Source organism: Malus sylvestris, chromosome 9 (assembly GCF_916048215.2).
Source record: "Malus sylvestris chromosome 9, drMalSylv7.2, whole genome shotgun sequence".
Lineage (NCBI taxonomy): Eukaryota > Viridiplantae > Streptophyta > Magnoliopsida > Rosales > Rosaceae > Malus > Malus sylvestris.
In genome coordinates this window covers 34,296,905-34,320,844 of record NC_062268.1, presented here as the reverse complement: position 1 = coordinate 34,320,844, position 23,940 = coordinate 34,296,905, and the positions used below count along the sequence as shown (strand labels likewise).

The following is a 23,940-nucleotide window of genomic DNA, read 5'->3' as shown; positions in this document are numbered from 1 at the left end:
GATTAGGAGGTTTTTCATGGCAGGGTAAAAACGATGCCGCTTTGTAGCTTGTACACCTGTATGTTTGTAACCATCATTTTATATGTTAAACGGAAGCATTATTGGTCTGTTTTAAAGTTTGTAGAGGTTCACATGGCTGCACTATATGTTTTATAGCTAATTTTTTCTTATATTTAATTTTACCGATATTTTCATTGATATCGATATATCTCTTCATTTGGGCTACTCTTGTTTGGGATAAAATCTGAACTTTGGGCCAGAGAGAAAGCCGGCCCAAACCCAAGGCCCAGAGGAAAACTTAGGAGGCAGGAAAGAGGCTTTCGGCTGGGCACAAGTTACAAAGGCCACCTGCTTACCTGCTCAAAGACCACAGGGGGTAGGTTATTCAGTCACTGCACAGCCCAATAAAGTACTTTATTGGTGGCATTCATGTAAAAAAGCTAGTGAGTCATCACCAAACCACATTCGGGCAACCGCTATTGCTACAGGAACCCAAGCTGAAGTCGTCTATAAAAGGAAGAAGAGAAGACAGAATTAAGGACACTCAAACAAACAAACAAAAGCCAAAACTCTGCTCAAGCCAGATTTGCCTTCAACGAAACTGTAGTCAGCACAAGCCTTCATCCCATTCGGGATAAACCTTCCCAAACCCCTGTAATAGCTCTGCTACCTTGTTCATGGTGGTATCGATTCATTTTGTATCCTCTTCTCCCCCGTCAACCCCTTTAAAAGCTTTCAGACCTCTGACAGAGCCACAAAGATAGATTTTGTAAGAAGTTCAGCCTTGGCCGATAAGGTTCAAACTTACCCGACTATCTTTGCTTTGTCTTTGTCTTTTCTTTCTTTTAAAAGCACAATAACATGTTATAGATTCCCAGTTATATACAAGTTATTTCTAGCAAAGTCATAATGAAAATGAGTCTTCAGCACTTGGATCCGATCTGAATCGTGTCAGAGTTCAAATCAGATCTAAGTCTTAAGCCCGGCGGGCATGTAATTTAAAGATCAGTTTAAAAGTCCTTGGCCTCAAGGCATAAAAAAGAACTCTATGTGGACTCAACCCATCAACGACAATCTTTGATAAGCGAGAAGTCCGAAGTTACTTGGGGCGCAAGTAATCAATCTATTTCTCCGTTTTGTTGCTATTATATCTTGATTCGTAGAAAAGGCTTAAGCAGGGAGTGAATTCTGATAGAAAGCCTCAAGGCCTACACCTAAGGCCCCACGAAGGCATCTATTTAGCTTCATTCCATGTTGTGGTCTAGTTGGTCCGAGTATAAGGATTAACTCTGATGGGAAGCCTCAAGGCCTATACCTAAGGCCCTACAAAGGCACTCATTTGGGTTCGTCCTACCTCTTGGATTCAGATAATCAAAAGTATAATAGTGATAAGACTCTGGCAACCATAAAAGACCAAATATGATACATCCAAGCGCTGGTTTAGTTTGACAGGAAGCCTCAAGGCCTATACCTAAGGCCTCACAAAGGCACCTGTTATATCTAACTTGGTTTCTCGGGCGTATACATATCCAATCAAAGCTTAACACCCATTCAACATCTGCCATACTGAAGATGGCAGTGGCACGCCTGAGCACGACAAAGTTAATCTTGATTGTGAGCCTTAAGGCCTACATCTAAGGCCCCACAAAGGCACCCTTTCAAATTAACTCTGTCCTTCTCTTTCAGAACTGTCCGACGAGCCTTGCCCGAAGTGTGTCTTGCCCGACCAAGATCTGCCCGACAAAGGCTTGCCCGAGCGAGCCCGAGAAGAAAGCAGAAGTACGACAGATACCCTCAACCGACGCCATTCTCCCAGGGGAGCTGTGTGCTCGTCTGCCAGGAGATTCCTGCGACGAACATAGTTTTGGCACGCCCGGTGGGATTAGCAACAGCTACACTTCTAAGATCTTACATGTCCAAAAAGAGAAGCTATAAACTTGCTAAAAAAGAAGCCAAGAAGGATCTTTTCCAGATGACAGAACAATCAGAAAATCCTTTATCCCCATCCGGACAGGTGGTCTCAGGTAGTTCGACTACATCTGAGAAATCACAGGGGAAAGGGATTAATGAAGAACTGCAAGCTACAATGATCCAAGTGTTGAAAAGCATGGAAAGAATTTCCTTGGAGACTAAGGGAGAAGTAAGCAGACTCTGTATGCTTACAGGAAATCTACAAAGGAGGCTGGATTTGGAGTTCTCTACTCCAAAGGGTGCTCAAGGAAGTGGAATGAGTCCAGTTGTTATAAGAAGTGAGCCAATCATTCCTTTGTTTCCACTACTAGAAGAAGAAAAGGATAGGGGAAAGAAGAATGTGATACCTGAAGGAAGTCAAGCAGTGATGGAGTCAGCTTCAGAAAAGGAGTTTCCCAGCTTCCCATTATTATCATTTAATAATAGGAGGCAGAGCGAACAAGAAAGAATGAAGTTTGGACTGCCAGCCACGGCTGGAGAAACTAGCGGGAAAGAAACAACTACTACTACGTCAGATAAACCTCTACCTTATAGGCCACCCCTGATGGTCAACAAAGGTGGAGGATCTAACTGGAGAAAATCTGAAACCAGGAGGGAAGCGAACGCGGGCAATGACCGGAGTCCGAAGATTGAGTCAACTATCCATGGCCAGAATGATAATTTAGCTACTCAGCAACTAAGAGAAGAATTGGCTGAGTTAAGAAGAACGGTGATTCAAAACGTCCAGCCTCGAGTTCATCCAGTATTCAGGGTTACCTACCAGAAGCCATATCCTGAATATATCGATGAGTTAAATCCATTCCCTCTTAATTTCAAGATGCCCGCATTCCCGACTTTCACAGGGGAAGACAGCAGTGTGTCCTCCAGAGATCATATTTTCAAATTTTCTAATCACTGTGTGGCGTATGAGGACAATCCAAACTACAAATTGAGGTTGTTTGGAAATTCACTAGCAGGATTGGCATCTCAATGGTATTCTCTATTACCCCCCAATTCCATTGCTAACTGGGGGCAAATGGAGATGGCTTTCCATGAACAGTTCTACAGGATAGAGCCAGAGCTCACCATTAATGATCTGGTAGAAGTGAAACAATATGATCATGAGTCCACCGAAGATTTTATGATGAGGTTCAGAAGGACAAGGATGAGATGTCAGTTCCCTGTCAACCAAGCACAGCTCATATCCATTGCTCAAAGGGCTTTAAAATTACCTTTGAGAAAAAGGTTCTATGATGCACAGTTTAATGAGCTACAAAAGTTGGTGATTGCTGCTACTAAGTATGAGAGGCTGTTACAGGAGGAACAGCAGGTAAAACATACTTCCAAAACTCCTCCGTTCTACAAAAATAAAGCTACTATTCACCATGTAGAGGTAGGGGAAGCCGGACCCGAATGCAAAGATGATCACGAGGAGAAGAGTATAGATGTGTGTGCTGCTGAGATGACCACACCCTTCAAGCCATTGACGATCAAAGGGTTAGTCCAACCAGTCAAGGACCAGAAGATCGTGATGAATGATGGTGGGTTCGTACCCATGAAACCCCCAAAGTATCAAAGTTATTCTTTCGATCTAACCAAGGCGCCAGAAATCTATGAAGAGCTTGTGCGGGCAAGAGTCATTTTGCCCGACAACACCAAAAAGATGCCCAAGCCCGAGGAACTCAGGGGGAAGAAGTATTGTAAGTTGCATTATACCTTCAACCATTCTATAGTCAATTGTGTCCAGTTTAGGGACTGGGTACAGGATCTGATAGTGAAGGGGAAGTTACTACTCGATTCACCTCAGGCTAGTATGATGGTGGATACTGACCCTTTCCCCGAAGCTCCTATTAGCATGATCGACCTCGTTTTCAAGGAGTCGGGGTTATCAACAGAGTAAAATACCATTGAAAGGACCCGGGGGCAGGGGCTAAGATTGCCAACAATAAAGATGGAAGAGAAAAGCAGGCAGGCAAGAGGGCATAGATTTGCCTGAGGCCTATCCAAAGGGAGCAGAACAGGAGGAATGTTACATATCCATTCTAAAACAAAAAGAGATTACAAAGTAATTCTATTCCAAAAACTTTACATCTTCACATAAGGTGATTATTCTAGAATGGTATGTTCGCATGATGGTAAAAATCCTGTTTGGTTTAGCCAAAACAGTATGGTTGTTTACAAGTTCAGACTTGGTTTGCTCTAACTCTGAAGTCGCTTTTTCCACCCCTTCGATCTGTTGCTCAAGGTTATCCAGAAGAGTTGTTTGCTCCGCCTTAAGGATCATCAGTTGTCTCTCCAACTTCTGAATTTCAGAAGAAACAACTTCAATCCGTTCTTTGGTCTGCATACTCTCTTCCATTAGCCGACTAACTTGGGTAGAGGAGCTCGATTCTCTCTCTATGAAGCATTTTGCCCGGTTAGCCAGCCGGTCTGCTTTCTGATGTTGCTCCCTGAGGGCCCTCAAGTTTTCAAAGAAAGAAAGGAAAGAATCATACTGAGGCTTGGATAAGCGATCGTTTTTAAAGAACTCAGTAATGACTCTCTCGAGGTCACAGAGAGCCTTGAGGCTAAATGATGCAGTGAATTCTTTCTTTGCCCATGTTTGAAAGATTTGTTGCTGCTCCGAAGACATAGATTTTGTTGAAGCCCGCTTTGAAGACTTCAACCGCGTCTCAAGTCGCCCGAGTGCTTCGAAGAGTTTGGGCAACTTGGCAGGATCAGAGGAGGAAGGAGAGGGGTCCGGCATAACATTTTCTTCTGGTGAGATAATGCCTATGGAAGGGGCAATTTCTGTTTGTTCAATCGGTTCATCTCTAGACAGAGAGGTGTCGACATCTCCAGAGGAAGAAGGAGGTTGAAAGCACCTTGGGTTACGGGCCATTGGAGGAAGGGAAGTTTCTTTTGGGGAAGCTCGCTACAAAACTTCAGGATCAGGACAAGATGAACTATGCACAAGTCAAAGCAAAAGAGGCTTTGGAGAGAAGAAAGTTACCTGACTTAACCCCGGGGTTTCACCAGAGAATGCACTAACTCCTTGTCGAGGTGAAGATTTTTCACCACCAGCGACAGATGGGAAAGTTGTGCCTGAACCTGTGCCTACATCCTGGTTGTATCCGAAGAAAGTAGTGATGATCAGCAAAAGGTCACCAGAGGAAGAAACAAGAAGAAAATATTCCAGCACCTGAGGTTGATTTTGAGGAGAAGAAGGAGGTTCATCGACCGTCTGGCGAGTGAGCGCTTGCGAAATAGCTGTGTCTAAAGCTACAGGGATCTCAGGAACTATGGGTTCTTTATCCAAGGCCACTGACGGGGGAAGGGGTTCATATCCCGAAGATGGCTGCAAAGAACATGGATAGGAGTTACTTGGATAGCAATGTGCAAAGTTGAAATGAAAAGAAAGAGTAACTCACCAAAGTATCATCCTCATCCACAAAATGCAACATGATTCCTGTGGAAGGATCAAATTGAGAAGAAGGGGTTGCATCTAGGGTAGGTTGCGGAGAAAGACTTTCTTTCCTTGTAGCCTAAGCCAAATTATTCAAAATTCAGAAAGGTTTGAAAATAAGAAAGTATAAAGATAGAAGCCATACCTCTTTAGGTGTAGCAGCCCTTCGTGATTCCTTCTTAGAAGCAAGGGTTGACCTTTTAGAAGCTTGAGGTCCTGTTGAGTGATAAAGGGATAATCAGATAAGGGAGAAAGGTAGCCATTTGATCCAGAAGAGGAGAGACTCACTGGAAGATTGTTCTGTCTCTTTACCCGCTTCAGAAACAGGAGCAGATGGGGCTGTTGGTTTAGGAGGCACGATGACTCTTGCCCGCTTACTCTTTCGGGTAAGAATTGGTCGTGTGGTTGCTGAAGGAAGTGCCGGATCGGGGATTGTGGTTTTAGTTATGGCCACCCTCTTTCGTTTAGATGCTTTGATCGTATCCTTGGCTATTTCTTTAATTGTTTCTTCGGCTCCTGAATCCCCAAGAGATTCTGAGACGTCTGTCCCTTCCCCGGCTTCCCGCCTTTCAGCTTCTGCTGCAGCACCATGAAGAACTGCGGCATCAGCAGAATCATTCTCTGATTCGATGGCTTCGGATTCAGTATCAACTGAAGCTGCAGAAACAGGTAAGAATGAGGAAAGTAAACAACAAGGAAAGCAAAATCGGATGGGAAGAAAGTCACCTATTAGGAGTAATCGGTTTTTCTCTTGGATCATATCTTTCCAATTTGCAAGCTCGCCCGAACTAGGATATGATTTAAGAGAAAGCTGGCTAAAAATGCGATCGTGGTTCACTTTCAAATCTCCTCCGTATTTTCTAGTCCACCTTTCCTCCCACCAAGAGGAAAACAGCGAGGTACATTCGAAATTAAGAACAACGGAATGTCGGGCTGCTTGGCTCATCACGTCCAAACTACGGCGGGCAGCTCGAAATATTGCTTCAGAGGGAGTCTGTAACCGAAATGAAGTGCCACAATGGATGGAGTCGAAGAATGGGACAGGTATGGATTGCCTAAATCCTAGTTGCCTGCTGCAGAAGTTAGGATGATACACCTCCAAGCCTCGATCATACCGATTTCCCCGGACCCCCCAGGCCAAGTCTCTTGGCTGAATACAGCTTGTTTATACCATATTTAGGGCCTCGTATATTTGGGCCTTGGGCCTTGTATTTGGGCCTCACACTAAAGCCCATACTTTGTAAAAGAGGAGGAGCCCCTTATTCTATAAAAGGGGACTCCTCCCCTCATTCTAGGGGGGGGCAAAAAGAGCCAAGCCTAAGAAGGCTAAGAGAAGCTCTCATTACATTCAGGAGAGACCTGACACCACCGAGGTCTCTCCTCATCCCTCTCAAAGCTTCCTCACACCCCTTAAGCTCTAAGCTCTCTCTCTCCCTCTTCAACAGAGAAATACAATACAATCAGTGTGGACGTAGCCCAAACCTTGGGGTGAACCACGATAACTCTTGTGTCATTTACATTTCATGCAGATTCACGGTCGGATTTACGTTGTACCAAGACCATCCAGTTTTGTGCATCAACATTTGGCGCCGTCTGTGGGAATCGATACAAAAAACTATGTCGGTTCTCTTTCATTTTTTTTCACCTCTGCCGTGATTCTGCAGAAACACTAAACCAAAATCTCAGCCCATCTCTCTCTCTCTAGAAACCCAGAAATGGCCCAAAAATCCATTTCCAAAACCACATTCAAAAACAAGTTTTAGAAACAGCCCATTGGGCATGCCAAGACACACTCTCTCATTCTCTCTCATCACTCCAGTAGAGTCGAGACAAGACGAAGAAGACCAGAAAAATTCACCTCTCTCGTCTTGCCTATCCAATCTCAAAACCCTTTCTTTCTGCACAAAGAGCGACGCTCGACCTCATGGACCTGCTCCGACCCAATCTATCCCGGGTACGGATCCTGGAACCCACCAACCGCATCTACAAGCACCGCCTGATCTCTTCCGACGACTCCATCTCCGGCAAGAAAGGCACTGGTTCTGCCAAATCTAGCAAGGCAGATTCAGGGAATCAAATCTCTCATCTCTGTCTTGTCTCTCTACCTTGATCAATGACGTGATGGAGCTCAAGGCTTGGATTGGTTAAATGATGGAGGAACTCAACGTCGGCCTCTGCAATAGGAGCTCGGCAGTGACAGGATCCCGACCTGGTGACTTGTACAGACACCCAGCGCACGACTCAGGCGGGTCGACCAGGTCAGAGAACCTCGCCAGGTCCGACTGCCTGGATTGATACGGGGCTCCGGCAAGAAAAGCAACACGAAAGGGCGGCGAAATCGAACGGCTCGATTGATACAGAACGGGTCAACTCAGAAGGAACTCGGAAGAAGATCAGGCTGGGGTAGGCGAGGGTTTGGCGCTGCCAAGTGTGGGAACGACGGCAGGCTGGGACGAAAAATTACGTTTTGTTCTCTAAGGTTGGCGCTGCTGCGTTTATTTCTGTTAAAGAGAATGAGGAGGACGAGGCCGGCGAAGCTTTGTATTCCGGTGGTGTCCCCGGGATTTGGGTCTGCTCCGCCGACGCCGTCGACGACAGGTTGGAGATAGGTGATGGAGGATCGCTACTCAGCTAGTCTTAATCTTGAAGGTGATCCCAAACAGCTTTGTGCGGAATTGTGAGAGATCAAACAATTTCATTTCCCAATTTCTCCCAGAAAGTTCACTTTTCTGATCTTTCCGAGAAAGATCGGATTTCAAATTTTCAAAATTCATAGGAACTGTTGAAAGCCGGGAGGATCACATCACCGACTCGAACGGCTGAGAGTCAGAGAAGAAGCAGTAAAACTTTCGATACTTGACGCTACTCGGCTCCAGATCGAATAAGCTCTACTGGATTTTTCCCCTTTTTTGTGATCTGCTACCTTCTCAGTAACCAAACGCTGGGAAATTAGCTGCTGCCATTTTTGTAGTGTTTGAAGTTCTCAGATATTTCTGGATCGTCAACCCCGACTCCGACGATGAGGACCACCGTGATTCCAGATATTTCTGCACTGCTTCTCTGCCCATCTTCAGCCCAATTCTTGGTCTGACGGTTCTCTGCTCATCCCCCGACTCTCCTCGGCCGACTCTGACTCCAAGTCATCCGCATCAGAGGGCGTGGTCATCGAGGAACCCTGGGCGTTTCGTTCCCCGAGCAAGATCGCGAGTTTCTCTTCTTCCGAAATGAACGACACTAGTCCTCTTGTCGTAGATGTGCAGCGCACGACGCCTACCACTCTTACGACGCCGTTTTATTCGTTGCCGGAAACGTACTTGTCACCGGGGATCGAAAATTTTGCGAGCCCTTTGAGCCAGGCGCAGAGGGAGGAGAGGGATGATAGCTCTATAGCTGCTCATAGCATATCCGGGAGGTTCCCTTCGGTCTCTTTGTTCAAGGAGTATAAGAATGCAGCTATGGCGATTCTAGAGAAAACAGATTACCCTATGATTTATGGGCATCATTTCATCAAAAAGTCAGGGTGGTAAGTTCTCAGATGGACGGGGCGCATGCGACCGGCGTGAGAAGAGATTCAATAAACCAGCAGAGAAAAGGAAAAAGGAGAAATGATGGCTATTGCTGCTAGTGGCCTTAAAAGCTGCTTTTTGACTTTCCAGAAGATGTTGTAAAGACAAGTCTATGCCTCCGCCATTTGCAATCTGCAAAAGTAAAGCAAACTAAAGAGCACTTCACTTTACTTTTGTCTGCCATCTGCAAAGGCTAATGCACCTGGACCTCAGCAAGAGCAAGAGAATAATAAATGCAGCGCAAGGAAAAGAGAAAGAAAAGGGAAAGTAAAAGCAAAGCAAAGTAAAAGAGCAAAGCAGAAAGCATGGCTACCCTTTCAACATGAGATTTGCGGTGGAAAAGAGCAAAGCAGAAAGCATGGCTACCCTTTCAACATGAGATTTGCGGTGGAAAAGAGCAAAGCAGAAAATATGGCTACCCACTGAGATAATTACAAAAGTAGAAAAGAAAGAGAAAAACAAAAGTAAGGAATAAACATTCCACCAGAATGATATAAACATCTGTATAAATCCCATCAGAGGGTAATAATACAAAAAAAAAAAAAAAAAAAAAAAAAACGGCAAAGTCCAAAATTAATGGGCTGACATGTTGTGGAGGGCAAAGGCCCATAGGCTTGAAATAGCACCACCCAGGTCATCACAAGTACGCCTAGTACTCCAAATTATACATGAGCACTACTCATGTCATTCATACATAAACATTCATGAGCATCACTCATGACAATCATACATAAACATTCATGACCATCATTCATGTCAACATTCATGAGCATCACTCATGACAACATCCATGAGCATCACTCATGTCAATCAACATAAACATTCATGAGCATCATTCATGTCAATCAGCTTCAAAAGCTTCATTTACAGAGCTCTAGCTTCAAAAGCTTCATTTACAAAAGCTCCAGTTTCGAAAGCTTCATTCACAAGAGCTCTAGCTTCAAAAGCTTCATTTACAGAGCTCTAGCTTCAAAAGCTTCATTTACAGAGCTCTAGCTTCAAAAGCTTCATTTACAAAAGCTCCAGCTTCGAAAGCTTCATTTACAGAGCTTCAGCTTCAAAGGTTCACTTGCAAAGCTTCACCTACAAAGCTTCAGTGCAGGGTATACAAATACCGCCTCCGAACAACCGCCACTTCGGCCCATACATGGATTCCATTTGAAGTCTCCAGCCAACAGACTCTATTGACCGAAGACTTGGGGGACTACATTATGTACCATATATTGGGCCTCAACTGGGCCTCATAAAAATACTTGGGAGACTCTAGCCCATCACTTATGTATTGAGGAGCGAGCCCTTATTCTATAAAAGGGACTCCTTCACTTTTAGAGAGCACTCATGAAAAATACTTGGGGGACTTAGCCCATCACTTATGTATTGAGGAGCGAGCCCTTAGTTTATAAAAGGGACTCCCTCACCACCATTAGAGAGCATCGCCGCCTACTGAGCAACCGTCTCACTGCGAGCATCAACTCTAACCCATCACTTATGTATTGAGGAGAGATCCCTTATTCTATAAAAGGGACTCCCTCACCTTCAAACGCCACAAGCCAAGCCAACCAAGGCAACATAAGCTACAAGCAAAGCGGCCTCACAACATGTGCTACTTCTAGTTGAGCATCATTTCAGATTGGGCACCGCCTCATATCGAGCATCAGTTCTAGACGACATTTAGTTACTTCGGCCCACACATGGACTGAATTTCAAGTCTCCAGCCAAAAGACTCTCTTGACTGAAGACTTGGGGGACTACTGTTTATACCATATTTAGGGCCTCGTATATTTGGGCCTTGGGCCTTGTATTTGGGCCTCACACTAAAGCCCATACTTTGTAAAAGAGGAGGAGCCCCTTATTCTATAAAAGGGGACTCCTCCCCTCATTCTAGGGGGGGGGCAAAAAGAGCCAAGCCTAAGAAGGCTAAGAGAAGCTCTCATTACATTCAGGAGAGACCTGACACCACCGAGGTCTCTCCTCATCCCTCTCAAAGCTTCCTCACACCCCTTAAGCTCTAAGCTCTCCCTCTCCCTCTTCAACAGAGAAATACAATACAATCAGTGTGGACGTAGCCCAAACCTTGGGGTGAACCACGATAACTCTTGTGTCATTTACATTTCATGCAGATTCACGGTCGGATTTACGTTGTACCAAGACCATCCAGTTTTGTGCATCAACACAGCTGATAAACTTTTCCTTGCAGAAGGGAGCAACATCCTCACCAGGGGCATCTTGGAAGGCTTGGTCAGAAAACCAAGGATATCTCCTCAAGACCGATGCACCCCATTCCAAGTTTGATCGAGTCCTGCAGACTTGGAAAAAGTAGAAGCATGCAAAGGTGGAATGATCTACAGGAGGAGCTTCAGCCAGGATTCGGGCAGAAGCCACACCCTCTGGAAACTCTAGATTAATAGCCCGAAATTCTGGAAAATACCATTGTAGCCAAATCTGTATCATCCAGATGGGGCCGTTCAAATTGGTCTCAAAGGGCTCATCCCGGGTCATGTCAAAAAGAAGGTGATAGAGATGGGAAAGAAGGAATGAACCTGTGGCAACGTCATCAAAATTATGAAGAACCTCTACCAAGGGGATCCATTCTACCCGTACCCCCTTGGATTTGTTGGGGAAGACGTGCTTGTTAAGCCAGTAAAGAAGAAAGTACATATGCTCTTGATCTTTGTCGACTTGAGGAGAGCTTGCCCCGAAGTTCTTCTTGACAAAAGGGATGAATCCTTTAAAGGAGGTCCCATAACTTTTGAAAGTAACTGAGTTATAGCTGAGAGGAAGGAAGTAGGTGGAAGAACTTGAGCCTCCGGTGGTAGAGGATGGAATCCAATCTTGAGTAACATCTATCACCCTGCCCGATGGCCTCAACCCGAAGACTTGGGCCATATCAAGAATGGTGGGAGACATGGGACCCATACGGAAATCGAAGGTGTTTGTGCCCGTATTCCAAAAGAGGAGGGCAGAAGCAAGCAATTCGGGCTTAGGAGTAATTGAAATCTTCGAAAGCATAATCAGTTCGTAGATGCCGTTACTCATCCATTTCTGCTTGAAGGAATGTTCCAATTCGTCAATCCATTGGGCCCAGGCAGGATCATTCATCAAGGGAAAGCCTCGACGATGAAAAGACCACTTAGAAGAAGAAATGCCCGAGTCGGCCAAATAAGGATTTGGGGTAAACCAGTTTCCCCTAGGCATATTACTTTCTACTACTGAGGGAACCCGAGAAATCCAGGCAGGACCCAAAGATTGAACCCCATGCATCTCAAAGAAGAGTTCAGAATGCAGACCTGCCCGCGGACGATGCAGCCCGTTGAGCAGACGGCGTAGAGTGGCAATTCCTTCACCAGACTCGTAGGATGGTAGGGTTTGGCCGGATCCTGAGGCCATTTAATGAAGGTCGTGGGGAAGAAAAACAAGGAGAACGGTAAAGATGCAACCTCGTCGGACAACGAGAAAGAAATGATGGAAGAATTGAGGAAGTTTTGTTGTATCAGAGAAGGTTTTCTTTTTACGAAACACAGAGAACGGAGAAGTTCACTCACAAGGGTTTTAAGAGTTCTAAGGGTTTAAAACAGGGGTCTCTTTCAATTAATGTTGGCGCTTGGGATCCCAACCTTAACATCAATTGAAGGGGGCACTGTTTGGGATAAAATCTGAACTTTGGGCCAGAGAGAAAGCCGGCCCAAACCCAAGGCCCAGAGGAAAACTTAGGAGGCAGGAAAGAGGCTTTCGGCTGGGCACAAGTTACAAAGGCCACCTGCTTACCTGCTCAAAGACCACAGGGGGTAGGTTATTCAGTCACTGCACAGCCCAATAAAGTACTTTATTGGTGGCATTCATGTAAAAAAGCTAGTGAGTCATCACCAAACCACATTCGGGCAACCGCTATTGCTACAGGAACCCAAGCTGAAGTCGTCTATAAAAGGAAGAAGAGAAGACAGAATTAAGGACACTCAAACAAACAAACAAAAGCCAAAACTCTGCTCAAGCCAGATTTGCCTTCAACGAAGCTGTAGTCAGCACAAGCCTTCATCCCATTCGGGATAAACCTTCCCAAACCCCTGTAATAGCTCTGCTACCTTGTTCATGGTGGTATCGATTCATTTTGTATCCTCTTCTCCCCCGTCAACCCCTCTAAAAGCTTTCAGACCTCTGACAGAGCCACAAAGATAGATTTTGTAAGAAGTTCAGCCTTGGCCGATAAGGTTCAAACTTACCCGACTATCTTTGCTCTGTCTTTGTCTTTTCTTTCTTTTAAAAGCACAATAACATGTTATAGATTCCCAGTTATATACAAGTTATTTCTAGCAAAGTCATAATGAAAATGAGTCTTCAGCACTTGGATCCGATCTGAATCGTGTCAGAGTTCAAATCAGATCTAAGTCTTAAGCCCGGCGGGCATGTAATTTAAAGATCAGTTTAAAAGTCTTTGGCCTCAAGGCATAAAAAAGAACTCTATGTGGACTCAACCCATCAACGACAATCTTTGATAAGCGAGAAGTCCGAAGTTACTTGGGGCGCAAGTAATCAATCTATTTTTCCGTTTTGTTGCTATTATATCTTGATTCGTAGAAAAGGCTTAAACAGGGAGTGAATTCTGATAGAAAGCCTCAAGGCCTACACCTAAGGCCCCACGAAGGCATCTATTTAGCTTCATTTCATGTTGTGGTCTAGTTGGTCCGAGTATAAGGATTAACTCTGATGGGAAGCCTCAAGGCCTATACCTAAGGCCCTACAAAGGCACTCATTTGGGTTCGTCCTACCTCTTGGATTCAGATAATCAAAAGTATAATAGTGATAAGACTCTGGCAACCATAAAAGACCAAATATGATACATCCAAGCGCTGGTTTAGTTTGACAGGAAGCCTCAAGGCCTATACCTAAGGCCTCACAAAGGCACCTGTTATATCTAACTTGGTTTCTCGGGCGTATACATATCCAATCAAAACTTAACACCCATTCAACATCTGCCATACTGAAGATGGCAGTGGCACGCCTGAGCACGACAAAGTTAATCTTGATTGTGAGCCTTAAGGCCTACATCTAAGGCCCCACAAAGGCACCCTTTCAAATTAACTCTGTCCTTCTCTTTCAGAACTGTCCGACGAGCCTTGCCCGAAGTGTGTCTTGCCCGACCAAGATCTGCCCGACAAAGGCTTGCCCGAGCGAGCCCGAGAAGAAAGCAGAAGTACGACAGATACCCTCAACCGACGCCATTCTCCCAGGGGAGCTGTGTGCTCGTCTGCCAGGAGATTCCTGCGACGAACAGTAGTTTTCCGACTCATGAGGCAACTCTTGCAAAACCACCACAAGAGTTTGTAAAGAAGGAGGCCGAGTGGGAGTGGTTGTGCGCTCATTTTCTCTATGAAAAGTATCAGGTAATCAAATTTTATTATATTTTAATTTTTGTTCAATTATTATATATTTTAGTCAAGTTAAATTAATATTTTTTTAATGGACAGAAAAAATTGATGGCAAATAAAGATAACCAAGAGAATAAGTTGTGCCTTTACCAATCCGATTCTCGACCCCTATCTTACTGGATCAAGGAACGGTGGGCAGTTGGGGAACCTTTTCCAAAGGTGGTGGTTTTTTTTTTTTTTTTTTGGGGGGGGGGGGAGGAGGCACATTAATTATGGCACGAGGTCGTGAATGAAATTTATGTAATCATTCATTTATATTTTTTTAATTACAAATTTCATTACAATAAATAAGGTTTAAATTATAATTGATAATCCTACTTTGTTTCCTTTGTTTTTTTTTGGTAGGCTTTTATGATATAGAAGAAGGGTGAGTACCTTGCCAACATCTCTCTACAGCAACTGGACGTGCCTATGGAGCAGTTGACACCTCCAATGCCAACTTCTCCAGTTGCTGATGAACAAGGTTGGCCGAAAGAAGGGCAAGGAAGTTCACGATCTATGAGCATGTCGGGTCCGGGAAGTCGAGTCTTCTTCTTCTTCACCTAGCTCTACTCCATCGACCGAGATTGATTCTAAACTTGACCAGGTAGAGATGGAGCTTGCGCGCCAAATGGAATTAGTGCACATGCACATCAATGCCTTAGCTAGTCCTTGTTAGCTTATGGCATTAGAATTCCCGAGCCCCTGGCTGAGCTTTTGCAGCCATTCCCCCAGCAATTCTAGGATCCCCTAAGAGCCATCCCATGAGCTGCCCGAGCAGTCACACCACCCCCAACACAGTAGTTTATATTTTTTTATTGAGTTTTTGGTTATATAATTGTACGAACAATTTTTTTTTTGGGTTGTAAATAATATTTTTTCAATTTTGTAATAATAATTGATTTTCAAATTTTAGAATTAAATAAATTATTTAATATAACAAGTGTTTATAATTTTTTTTAATTAAAAAAAAAGGTAGCATAAGGGACCCCTCGTTGCACAAAATGTTTGCCCATATAGTCTACCCGACGACTGTGCCGTCAGGTCAAGCATGTGAGTGCCTCAAAAGCAACAGCTTAGGCCATTTGGATGAGATTCATACTCAAGTCTTTAGAGAATTGCAAGTGGATGCCACACCTCTTTTGTGTGACAACACATCAGCAATTTCCATGACCAAGAACCCAGTATTTCATTAGAAGGCTAAGCATATCAAGAAAAGATATCATTTTATCAGGAAAGATTTACAAGAGAATATCATCAAACTATGCTACTTCAAACCCTACAATCCATCTCATATATAAACGAATTATATGGTTGCCGCATTTTTGCACAGCCTTGTATCCGTCGCACTCTGAATATACCTTCATTCTTTTTGTTCATTCCTCACACACACCAAAATCAAATCAAACACTGAAAGCCCAATGGAAAAAAACAGACATTACGGTATTTGGCTACACTTGTTATACAAATATTCAAACAAATCCACATGCAAGGAGACGCAAATTAATGGGAAAATGCTTAAATCCCAGAGCAAAAATTCCCGATCCATACGCTCGACCTCCAATATTTTCAACTATAATTTTGACCTAACATGCTAGCGGCTAGCCAAACATATATACACGTACCTTAATTATGAATAGACAGCCCTTTAAAAAGGAATCTTCATTTTATTCGAATGAGGATTAGTTTTGGGACTCAGTCCTTATTGAACTTCAACGATCCAAATTGTCTATTTTGTAAGTCTCGGTTCATAGATCATCCTTATAAAAATTTAATTCAATCTAAAACTATTTGCCTATTTAATTATCATTGTAAAATTTCAAGGTTTTTCTTAGAACAATATGTTCGTCAATTTCTTTAAACTCAATCAGATGCCTCCAATAATTCCAATTTGGCTAATATTTTGTAAGGATGATCTATGAGGTGCAACTTGAAAAAAATAAACGGTTCAGATCGTTAAAGTTCGATGTGGTGTAGCCCACAAGTAATCCCCATTTTTATTAAAAAAAAAAAATAGAAATCCATTCCTTTAAATGCCTCGTATGAGTACATATATAGATTTTTATCTACCTAGTAATCAATTTTTGTAAGATGTAAAATCATATGTTCTATTGTACAAGATTGTCGAAGCATGGACATGGAATTTGATCGTTACACTTGCACCTGTGGTTATTAATCTTGAAAAGGTCTAGACGTGAATCTCCCAATCGTGTAGTGTATGCAGCTTTCTTGTACTCACCCCATGTGAAGGGCTTGTAGAGGCTGGGCTTCTCCGGCGACACCATCTCCGGCAGAGGAGACATCCATGCATTGAGTGGTGGTGCCCCAAAGTACACCATTGACATCCTTGGCTTCACCACTGAGTTTGCCAGTGCCCTATGTCTCACGCTCACTAACCTCCCATTCGTTAAAGCCTGCAAATAAATAAAAAATGAAATTATATTTAATGCGTGCCAAAAAAAAATATGTCATCTAAACTACATATTAACAAAACTTTTTTTGCCAAACAAAAGAGAGTGAAAAATTAATTTAGTCTTCTATCACAAAATAAAATCAAGGATAGTAAAGTAATTTTGCACAACCTAAATTTTACACTTTTTTTTAAGCCTCACCCACAAATGATGCTAGCATATCTTTCTTTCTTCTTCCTTATTTTTTTTATTTTTTTTATATTATCTACACTAAGGGGAAAGAGTGGGTTTAATCTTATAATGGACTAGCAATAATGTAGTTCAAATTCACCTTTAGCAATAATCGAACATAAGACCTCTCATTTACCAGTAAAGAGGAATGCTACTAGACTGTAATATTAAGTGGCATATCTGATTTAAAAAATAAAAAATAACAGTCTCTCTCCCTACCCTACTTTTGAAGGCTCTCTTTCCTTCCCCCTTTAAAACCAAAAAAAAAAAAATGTTCACACACAAAGTGTGTAGGCATAAATTAGAAGAAAACATGGTGGGAGTTTAACTACCTACTTTGTAGGTTTGTTCAACTTTTGTTTTTTTTTCATGTTTGTTTTTATTTGCGAAATTAGCATTTTACTATTTGGATCATTTTAATTCAATTAGTCTGTTCTAAGAAATGAATTTACTGTTGGCAACACCAAAATAAAGAACTTGGATCATAGAAGAGATTATGTTGTAACCGAAAGATATTATTGTCACTCAGCTTGCGACATGCAGGGAGATCACTTCCACATATTTTTCTCAAAATGTAACTCTGAAATTACTTGCCGGACAAGGAAACAGACCGTTGAGATTTACAATTGATTGGTTTTTTCCTCTTGTTGATCTGTAGAGTACCCCAACTTGATTGATTCTAGAGTGAGAAAAGAGGGAGAGAGACAGAGGGGTTTTACTTTTATTTTAATTTTGATAAACAAATATAACTTTTCAAATCATATAATTAGTTCAAACTTTTCTAGTGATAAAAAATTTATAATACTTGGTAAATTTACGGTTGATCCAAAATGAATGATGATGTTACTGACCTGTAAGGCATCACCAACCATTACAAAGAATTGATTGGCGTCGGGAGCGACGGGAACCCACAAGCCATCACGTAGAAAAATCTGAAGGCCCCCCACGTTGTTGGATCTAAAGATTGTCAAGATTTGAGGGTCAGAATGCTCTCCAAATCCAATCCTATTATCATTATTGTTGTTATTAGTGAAAGGATGCTGTTTAGTTGCTGTGTCCCAGTCCTTGACCGGAGGATAGTGATTAAGCCTAAGAATTGAGTCGCTCTGGACGTCTCTGATGAACCTGCTGAACACAGACTTGTCTGAAACCCATAGTCCCTCGGCCACCAGATCAAGAATCTCACATGCCAATTCTTTAACTGCTTCTATGTAATCATTCACTGCACAGCTGGATTAATTGAAAGAATATTGATCATGTTAGTAGATAGTCAATGAATAACTACCACTAAATAGTAAATAGTTATCGTGCGAGTGAGTGACTGTTAGATCATTATAGTATAAAAGCAATATTCACCAATTGATCACTCCAGGAAATATGACAATTATTTGGTGACTATTACTCTTTTATCTACGAGTGACTGTCCATGCATTGTAGAATTTATTTATTCACTCGCTCATGTATATTCTATACTAGCATATAACCCAAAATTAAAGCAAGCGTTTGGTAAGAAAAATCATCTCAATGCATTTCCAAATTTAGTATAGGAAAAAAGGATGCTTATATATGCAACTCAACTTTTCTTTGAATCTCTCCATTTACTAGTTATTGTTTGGTACTATATATCCATTTGTACCAACATAATTCATCCTCATAAAACTTGTTAACTAATCCTGGTGGTATTAAGTGTTAACAATTCTCTTTTATCTATTTTTAATTTGTTGACCTACACTTCTAGCTATATATATATATATATATATATATATATATATATATATATATATATATATATATATATATATTCATGATTAGGGTTGTTAATTGGCTCACTATTTCAAACAAATAACTATCTGGCCCTAGCTGCCGCCAAAAGTGGGAGTCCCACAATTGAAAATGTGGACCAATGCAAGCCTGCCTCTGTGTGTGTGTGTGTGTGTGTACATATATATATAATGTCTTTCTCTTTGTACTCGATGTAACTCGATGCCTGGTTTAACGTGGTTTCATTTTACTCATATGATCAATACCAATAAATTAAAATCAGTTCATGCAAGAATGTATATATATAAGGTCGATCCAAGCAGTCATGTCAAACTTTCATTGGTACATCACATGCCCGATTCATAGATCAGCAAGCATTCGGTACTATTTGGTGACCCCAGTCCCAAAAATGTATGAATGGAGAAGTACTACGGATAGAAAATGTTGCAGAAATGACAATAAAATGATGATATATTTAAGATCATGTAATTGAGGTTAAACTTTCCAACACTCAAGTCGGCTTCGAAAGGATTAAACTCAAATATTGACAAAAGAGCATAATTCCAATGCCATACATATTGCAAACAGTGGCTGACAGTTATAAAGCTAAGCTGCTTATCTGCCTCTTTGCTACTTTTAGATGGGTTTTATTTGAAACAAGAAAACTTGGAGACCACCGACCCAATTGCTTTCCATCCTAAAATCTCATCATGTACTATTAGCCTCAATCAATTTTCTTATAGTTATTAACCCTGGATATTCATTGTTAAATCTTAAAGCTATTAGGAGAAGGTACTCAATCATTGTATACTTTATGTAGGAACCTCGGCAGTTAGAATCAATGATTGTATAGTTAGTCAAAACTTAATCTATCGTATTTTCAATAATCTAAATGTGAATTATTGATGTCATCGATTCACAATTAATGTAGCAATATAAACATTATATTTTGGGGCTTGTTTATCATAAAAGAGTTCCCTCCAACCAATTTGAAAGTCTATTAATTTTTATGACTTAGGGATGTTCGTGATGAAACAAAAACTCTCGCACTAATTCACGAAGATTTTGATATAATAACAACAAATTATTATTCTAACAACTAACAAGGTAAGCATTGTATTAAAAATGTATTAGTTAGTTACTTATAAAATACATCGTTTGCTAATTTAATCCTTTCTTTTTCCAACAAGGAAATATGTCGTTTTCTAGGATACTAAGGATTAATACTAAACAATCTTTTCCACCTTACATCCGTAAAGCAATCCTCTTTCTATGGCAAGTTTCATGAATTCAGAGTTATATACATCTGACAACATCTTACTACAATGACATAAAACAATTCAAATCAAAGAAATAAATTCAAACACGCCATAAACTTATTACCATGAACAACGAAGCTTCTATGAAGAAACAGAAACCATATCCCTTCTTATTCCCTTAATTATATGATTACTTCGCGGACATATATAATGTCTACGAAATATGTTGCATGCATACTATATAATTAGAAAATCATGAACGCAATAAATTACCTGAATTTCGTAGGGTCGTTGGAAATATCATTGGATCTCTCAGAAATGGACTGACAATTGGTTTGAATAAGAAGGTACTCAAGCTCTCCAGTGTCGCCTTTGCAGCCAATGTTTTTGCAGCCATAGCCAAAAGGACAAGCCGGGCCAGCTCGTTGCTTCTCCATTGTTGGCTTGGCAAAAAAATCAGACCCTTGTGTTTCCATTTTCTCAACGACCTCTTTTGGGATACCATGGTTGACCACCTTAAAGAAACCATATTCTTCACAGGCTTCAACAATTTGTTCTGATAGCTTTGACCTATTGTAATTTGATAGATCGATTGTGGGAATTCCTATTGCCATGATTTTCTTGCTTCTTATTGGTGAAGGAGATGATACCACCATTCTTGTTTCTCTTTGTGGGATTGAAGGAATATTAATAATCTGAGAAAAAAGGAGTAAGATCCAGGATAAGAAGGGGAATTCGACTTTGAACGTTGTACTTTGGAGGTGCGATCAAGGTTGAGCTGGTGCTCCTATATACAAGAAGAAAGGAAGAGAGAGAGAGAGAGAGAGAGAGAGAGAGAGAGAGAGAGAGAGAGAGAGAGAGAGAGAGAGAGAGAGAGAGAGAGAGAGAGAGAGAGAGAGAGAGAGAGAGAGAGAGAGAGAATTATTAGTGTTTTATGCTAGGAGAGGAGTGTTGGGGCATAAAAAGACTTCACTACTTTGGAGACATTTATCTCACAAAGAAGAATATAATGCAGTGGAATTGATAGGCAAGAGAAAAAGAGAAAACTCAATGTATTACACAAGATTTTTATTCACTCACAAACTTAGTACAAGAGGAAACACTCAAACACTCTTAGAAGCTTTGTTGCTTCTTCTCACTTCTCACTACTTGCTTCTCTTGGTTGTTTCAAATGGTGTGGATGCCTTCTCCTTTTATAGGCATGGATGGAACCTTGGAGAAGCATGGAAGCATCATGCTAGAGATATCTAAATAATTCCACTACCTTCCTGAGCTAGAATTATCTATTAATCTTGTATGTTGGTGGAATCCTTACCATTCTTCTAGACTCTTCCACCAACTTGAACTTTGCTAGAATTCTCTAGCATGTGCATGGATCTTTCTTTGTGTATGGGCCGGATCAATTGTCTTGGGCCAAGACAAGATTACATTTCAACATCCCCCCTTAATCTTGTCTTGTGACGCCGATTGATTTCCTCAATCTGATAAAGTCTTCTTGTTAGAGTGGCTTGGTGAATATGTCCGCGATTTGGTCTTAAGACTTCACGTATTCCACTTGCACATCCTTTCTTGCAATACACTCTCTTATGTAATGATAGCGGGTATCTATGTGTTTGCTCCTGTCATGGAATAATGGATTCTTTGCTAGAGCTATTGCAGACTTGTTGTCGACATAGATCTCTGTTGGCTCTTCTTGTTGCATGCTTAATTCTTTCAGCAAGTTTCTCAACTAGATTGCATGACAGACACATGAGGTAGCAGCTACATATTCAGCTTCGCAGTTAGAAAGAGTGACAATCAGTTGCTTCTTCGACATCCATGTGAATTTAGTGTCTCCTATGAAGAACACAAATCCAGTAGTGTTTTTTCTATCGTCGGAATCTCCTACCCAATCACTATGGCTATACCCAACAAGTTTGTAGTTATCAGAACTTGAATAGAACAAGCCAAAGTTAACAGTACCTTTAAGGTATCGAAGAATTCTTTTGGCGGTCTTCAAGTGTGTAGTTGTGGGATTCTCCATGTAGCGACTGACTAATCCGACGGCATAGGGAATGTCTAGTCTTGTGCATGTCAAATAGCGCAAGCTTCCAACTAAACTCTTGAAAAATGTTGGATCTACATTTTCTCTTTCGTCATGCTTGGTTAGTTTGACTCCGCACTCTATTGGCGTGCTTATGGGCTTGCTATCTTCCATTTTGAACTTTTTCAGTATCTCATTTGTGTAGCTTTCTTGGGAGATGAAAATGCCTTTTTTGTTCTGCTTGACTTCAATGCCTAGGTAGTATGCCATTAACCCGATGTTGGTCATCTCGAATTCTTTGGTCATTACTCTCTTGAACTCTTCATACATGCTTGGATTACTTCTGGTGAAGATTAGATCATCCACATATGAGCACACAATTAGAATATCTCCATCTTTGACTTTGACATAGAGAGCATGTTCATAAGGACACTTGATGAAGTTGTTCTCTTGAAAGTACATGTCGATGCTACTATTCCATGCTCGTGGGGCTTGTTTTAACCCATAAAGGGCTTTCTTCAGCTTCAGAACTTTATCTTCATGCCCTTTGATTTCATAGCCTAACGGTTGCTGAATGTAGACTTCTTCTTCAAGGACTCCATTTAGGAAAGTGGACTTCACATCCATTTGTTGAATCTTCCATTTGTTTTGAGCTGCCAAAGAAATTAGTAATCGTATAGTTTCCAACTGAGCAATGGGTGCAAATACCTCATCATAGTCGATTCCGGCTCTTTGACTATAGCCATTCGCCACTAGTCTCGCCTTGTGTCTTTCAACCTCTCCGTTGGCATTCTTCTTTGTCTTATACACCCACTTGACTCTGATGGCTTTGTGTCCTTTCGGAAGAATAGCGAGTTCCCATGTTTCGTTCTTATGGATTGCTTCAATTTCTTCATCCATTACTTTCTTCCATTTAGTATCTTGCACTGCTTCTTGGAAGTCAACTGGTTCACAATCAGCAAAGAGATAGAAAAGTGTAGGATTATCAAGTCTTTCAGCTACCTCATAGAGATCTCGTAAACTTCTTATGTGTGGTACTTCTCTTTCATTTAGGTTCCCACTTGACAATGCTGATACTGGTGAATTGCCATGATTGGTTGATGTTGGTGAAGCAGGTGGAGTAGTGGATTCTTGTTGAACCTCTCTTGCTTGCTCTATCATCCCTTGTTCATTCTCTTCTTCAAACTGAGGAAATAAGTGAAGATCACCTGCAAGAGAGCAAAAATCCCATTCTCCTTCTTCATCAAACGTCACGTCTCGACCGATCACCGTCTTCCCATTGTTTGGATTATACAGTTTATAGCCTTTTGAATTTGAGTCATAGCCGATGAAGATGAACTTCTCACTTTTGTCGTCGAGTGTGGTTCTCTTCTCGTTTAGTACATGTACATGGGCTATGCTTCCAAAAACTCTTAGATGAGAGATACCTGGTTTTCTTCCACTTCATGCTTCTTGCGGAGTCTTTCCCCACACACTTCTTGTTGGAGACTGATTAGATAAGTAGACAGCACATGATACAGCTTCTGTCCACAACTCATTAGGCAATCTTTTACTTTTGAGCATGCTTCGAGCCATGTTGAGGATGGTTCGATTTTTTTCTTTCCACCACACCATTTTGTTGAGGGGATCTTGGAACTGTCAAAGGTCGACGAATTCCATTGGCTTCACAAAATTCTTGAAATTCCTTCGAAGTGCATTCTCCTCCTCGATCAGATCTTATGGCTTTGATCTTGCAACCACTTTCTTTTTCTATGGTGACTTTGAACTTCTTGAATGCTCCAAATACCTCTAATTTCTGCTTCAGGTAATACACCCAGGTTTTCCTTAAAAAATCATCAATGAAGAGAATGAAATAATTATTTTTACCCAAAGAGCTTGGCTTTATTGGACCG

General features: G+C 41.6%; 2 protein-coding genes across 3 annotated transcripts; both read right to left on the bottom strand.

The window, feature by feature from the left end:
* Positions 1–278: 278 nt before the first annotated feature.
* On the bottom strand, positions 279–5,804 carry LOC126581935 (uncharacterized). Of its 2 annotated transcripts, XM_050245877.1 has the most exons (4): positions 5,361–5,804; positions 5,132–5,287; positions 4,943–5,053; positions 279–507 (listed from the first exon to the last, which is right to left on the bottom strand). In XM_050245877.1, the coding sequence occupies exons 1-4, from the start codon at positions 5,391–5,393 to the stop codon at positions 415–417; spliced, it is 393 nt and encodes a 130-aa protein (XP_050101834.1). In that variant the 5' UTR covers positions 5,394–5,804; the 3' UTR covers positions 279–414. The 2 variants fall into 2 exon arrangements, with proteins under 2 accessions (XP_050101834.1, XP_050101833.1); XM_050245876.1 differs by lacking the exon at positions 279–507 and having other exon boundaries at positions 4,907–5,287.
* Positions 5,805–16,439: 10,635 nt separating this feature from the next.
* On the bottom strand, positions 16,440–20,817 carry LOC126581932 (gibberellin 2-beta-dioxygenase 2-like). The gene is made up of 3 exons (XM_050245872.1): positions 20,299–20,817; positions 17,857–18,235; positions 16,440–16,777 (listed from the first exon to the last, which is right to left on the bottom strand). The coding sequence occupies exons 1-3, from the start codon at positions 20,679–20,681 to the stop codon at positions 16,472–16,474; spliced, it is 1,068 nt and encodes a 355-aa protein (XP_050101829.1). The 5' UTR covers positions 20,682–20,817; the 3' UTR covers positions 16,440–16,471.
* Positions 20,818–23,940: the final 3,123 nt, after the last annotated feature.

Excerpts from the sequence above, each read along its gene's own strand:
- LOC126581935 (XM_050245876.1), bottom strand. The coding sequence starts at position 5,393 with ATGTTGCATTTTGTGGATGAGGATGATACTTTG. Across the intron at positions 5,288-5,360 it reads TGGATGAGGATGATACTTTG|CCATCTTCGGGATATGAACC; the intron begins GTGAGTTACTCT and ends TGTTCTTTGCAG.
- LOC126581932 (XM_050245872.1), bottom strand. The coding sequence starts at position 20,681 with ATGGTGGTATCATCTCCTTCACCAATAAGAAGCAAGAAAATCATGGCA. Across the intron at positions 18,236-20,298 it reads AACGACCCTACGAAATTCAG|CTGTGCAGTGAATGATTACA; the intron begins GTAATTTATTGC and ends CAATTAATCCAG. Across the intron at positions 16,778-17,856 it reads TGGTTGGTGATGCCTTACAG|GCTTTAACGAATGGGAGGTT; the intron begins GTCAGTAACATC and ends ATTTATTTGCAG.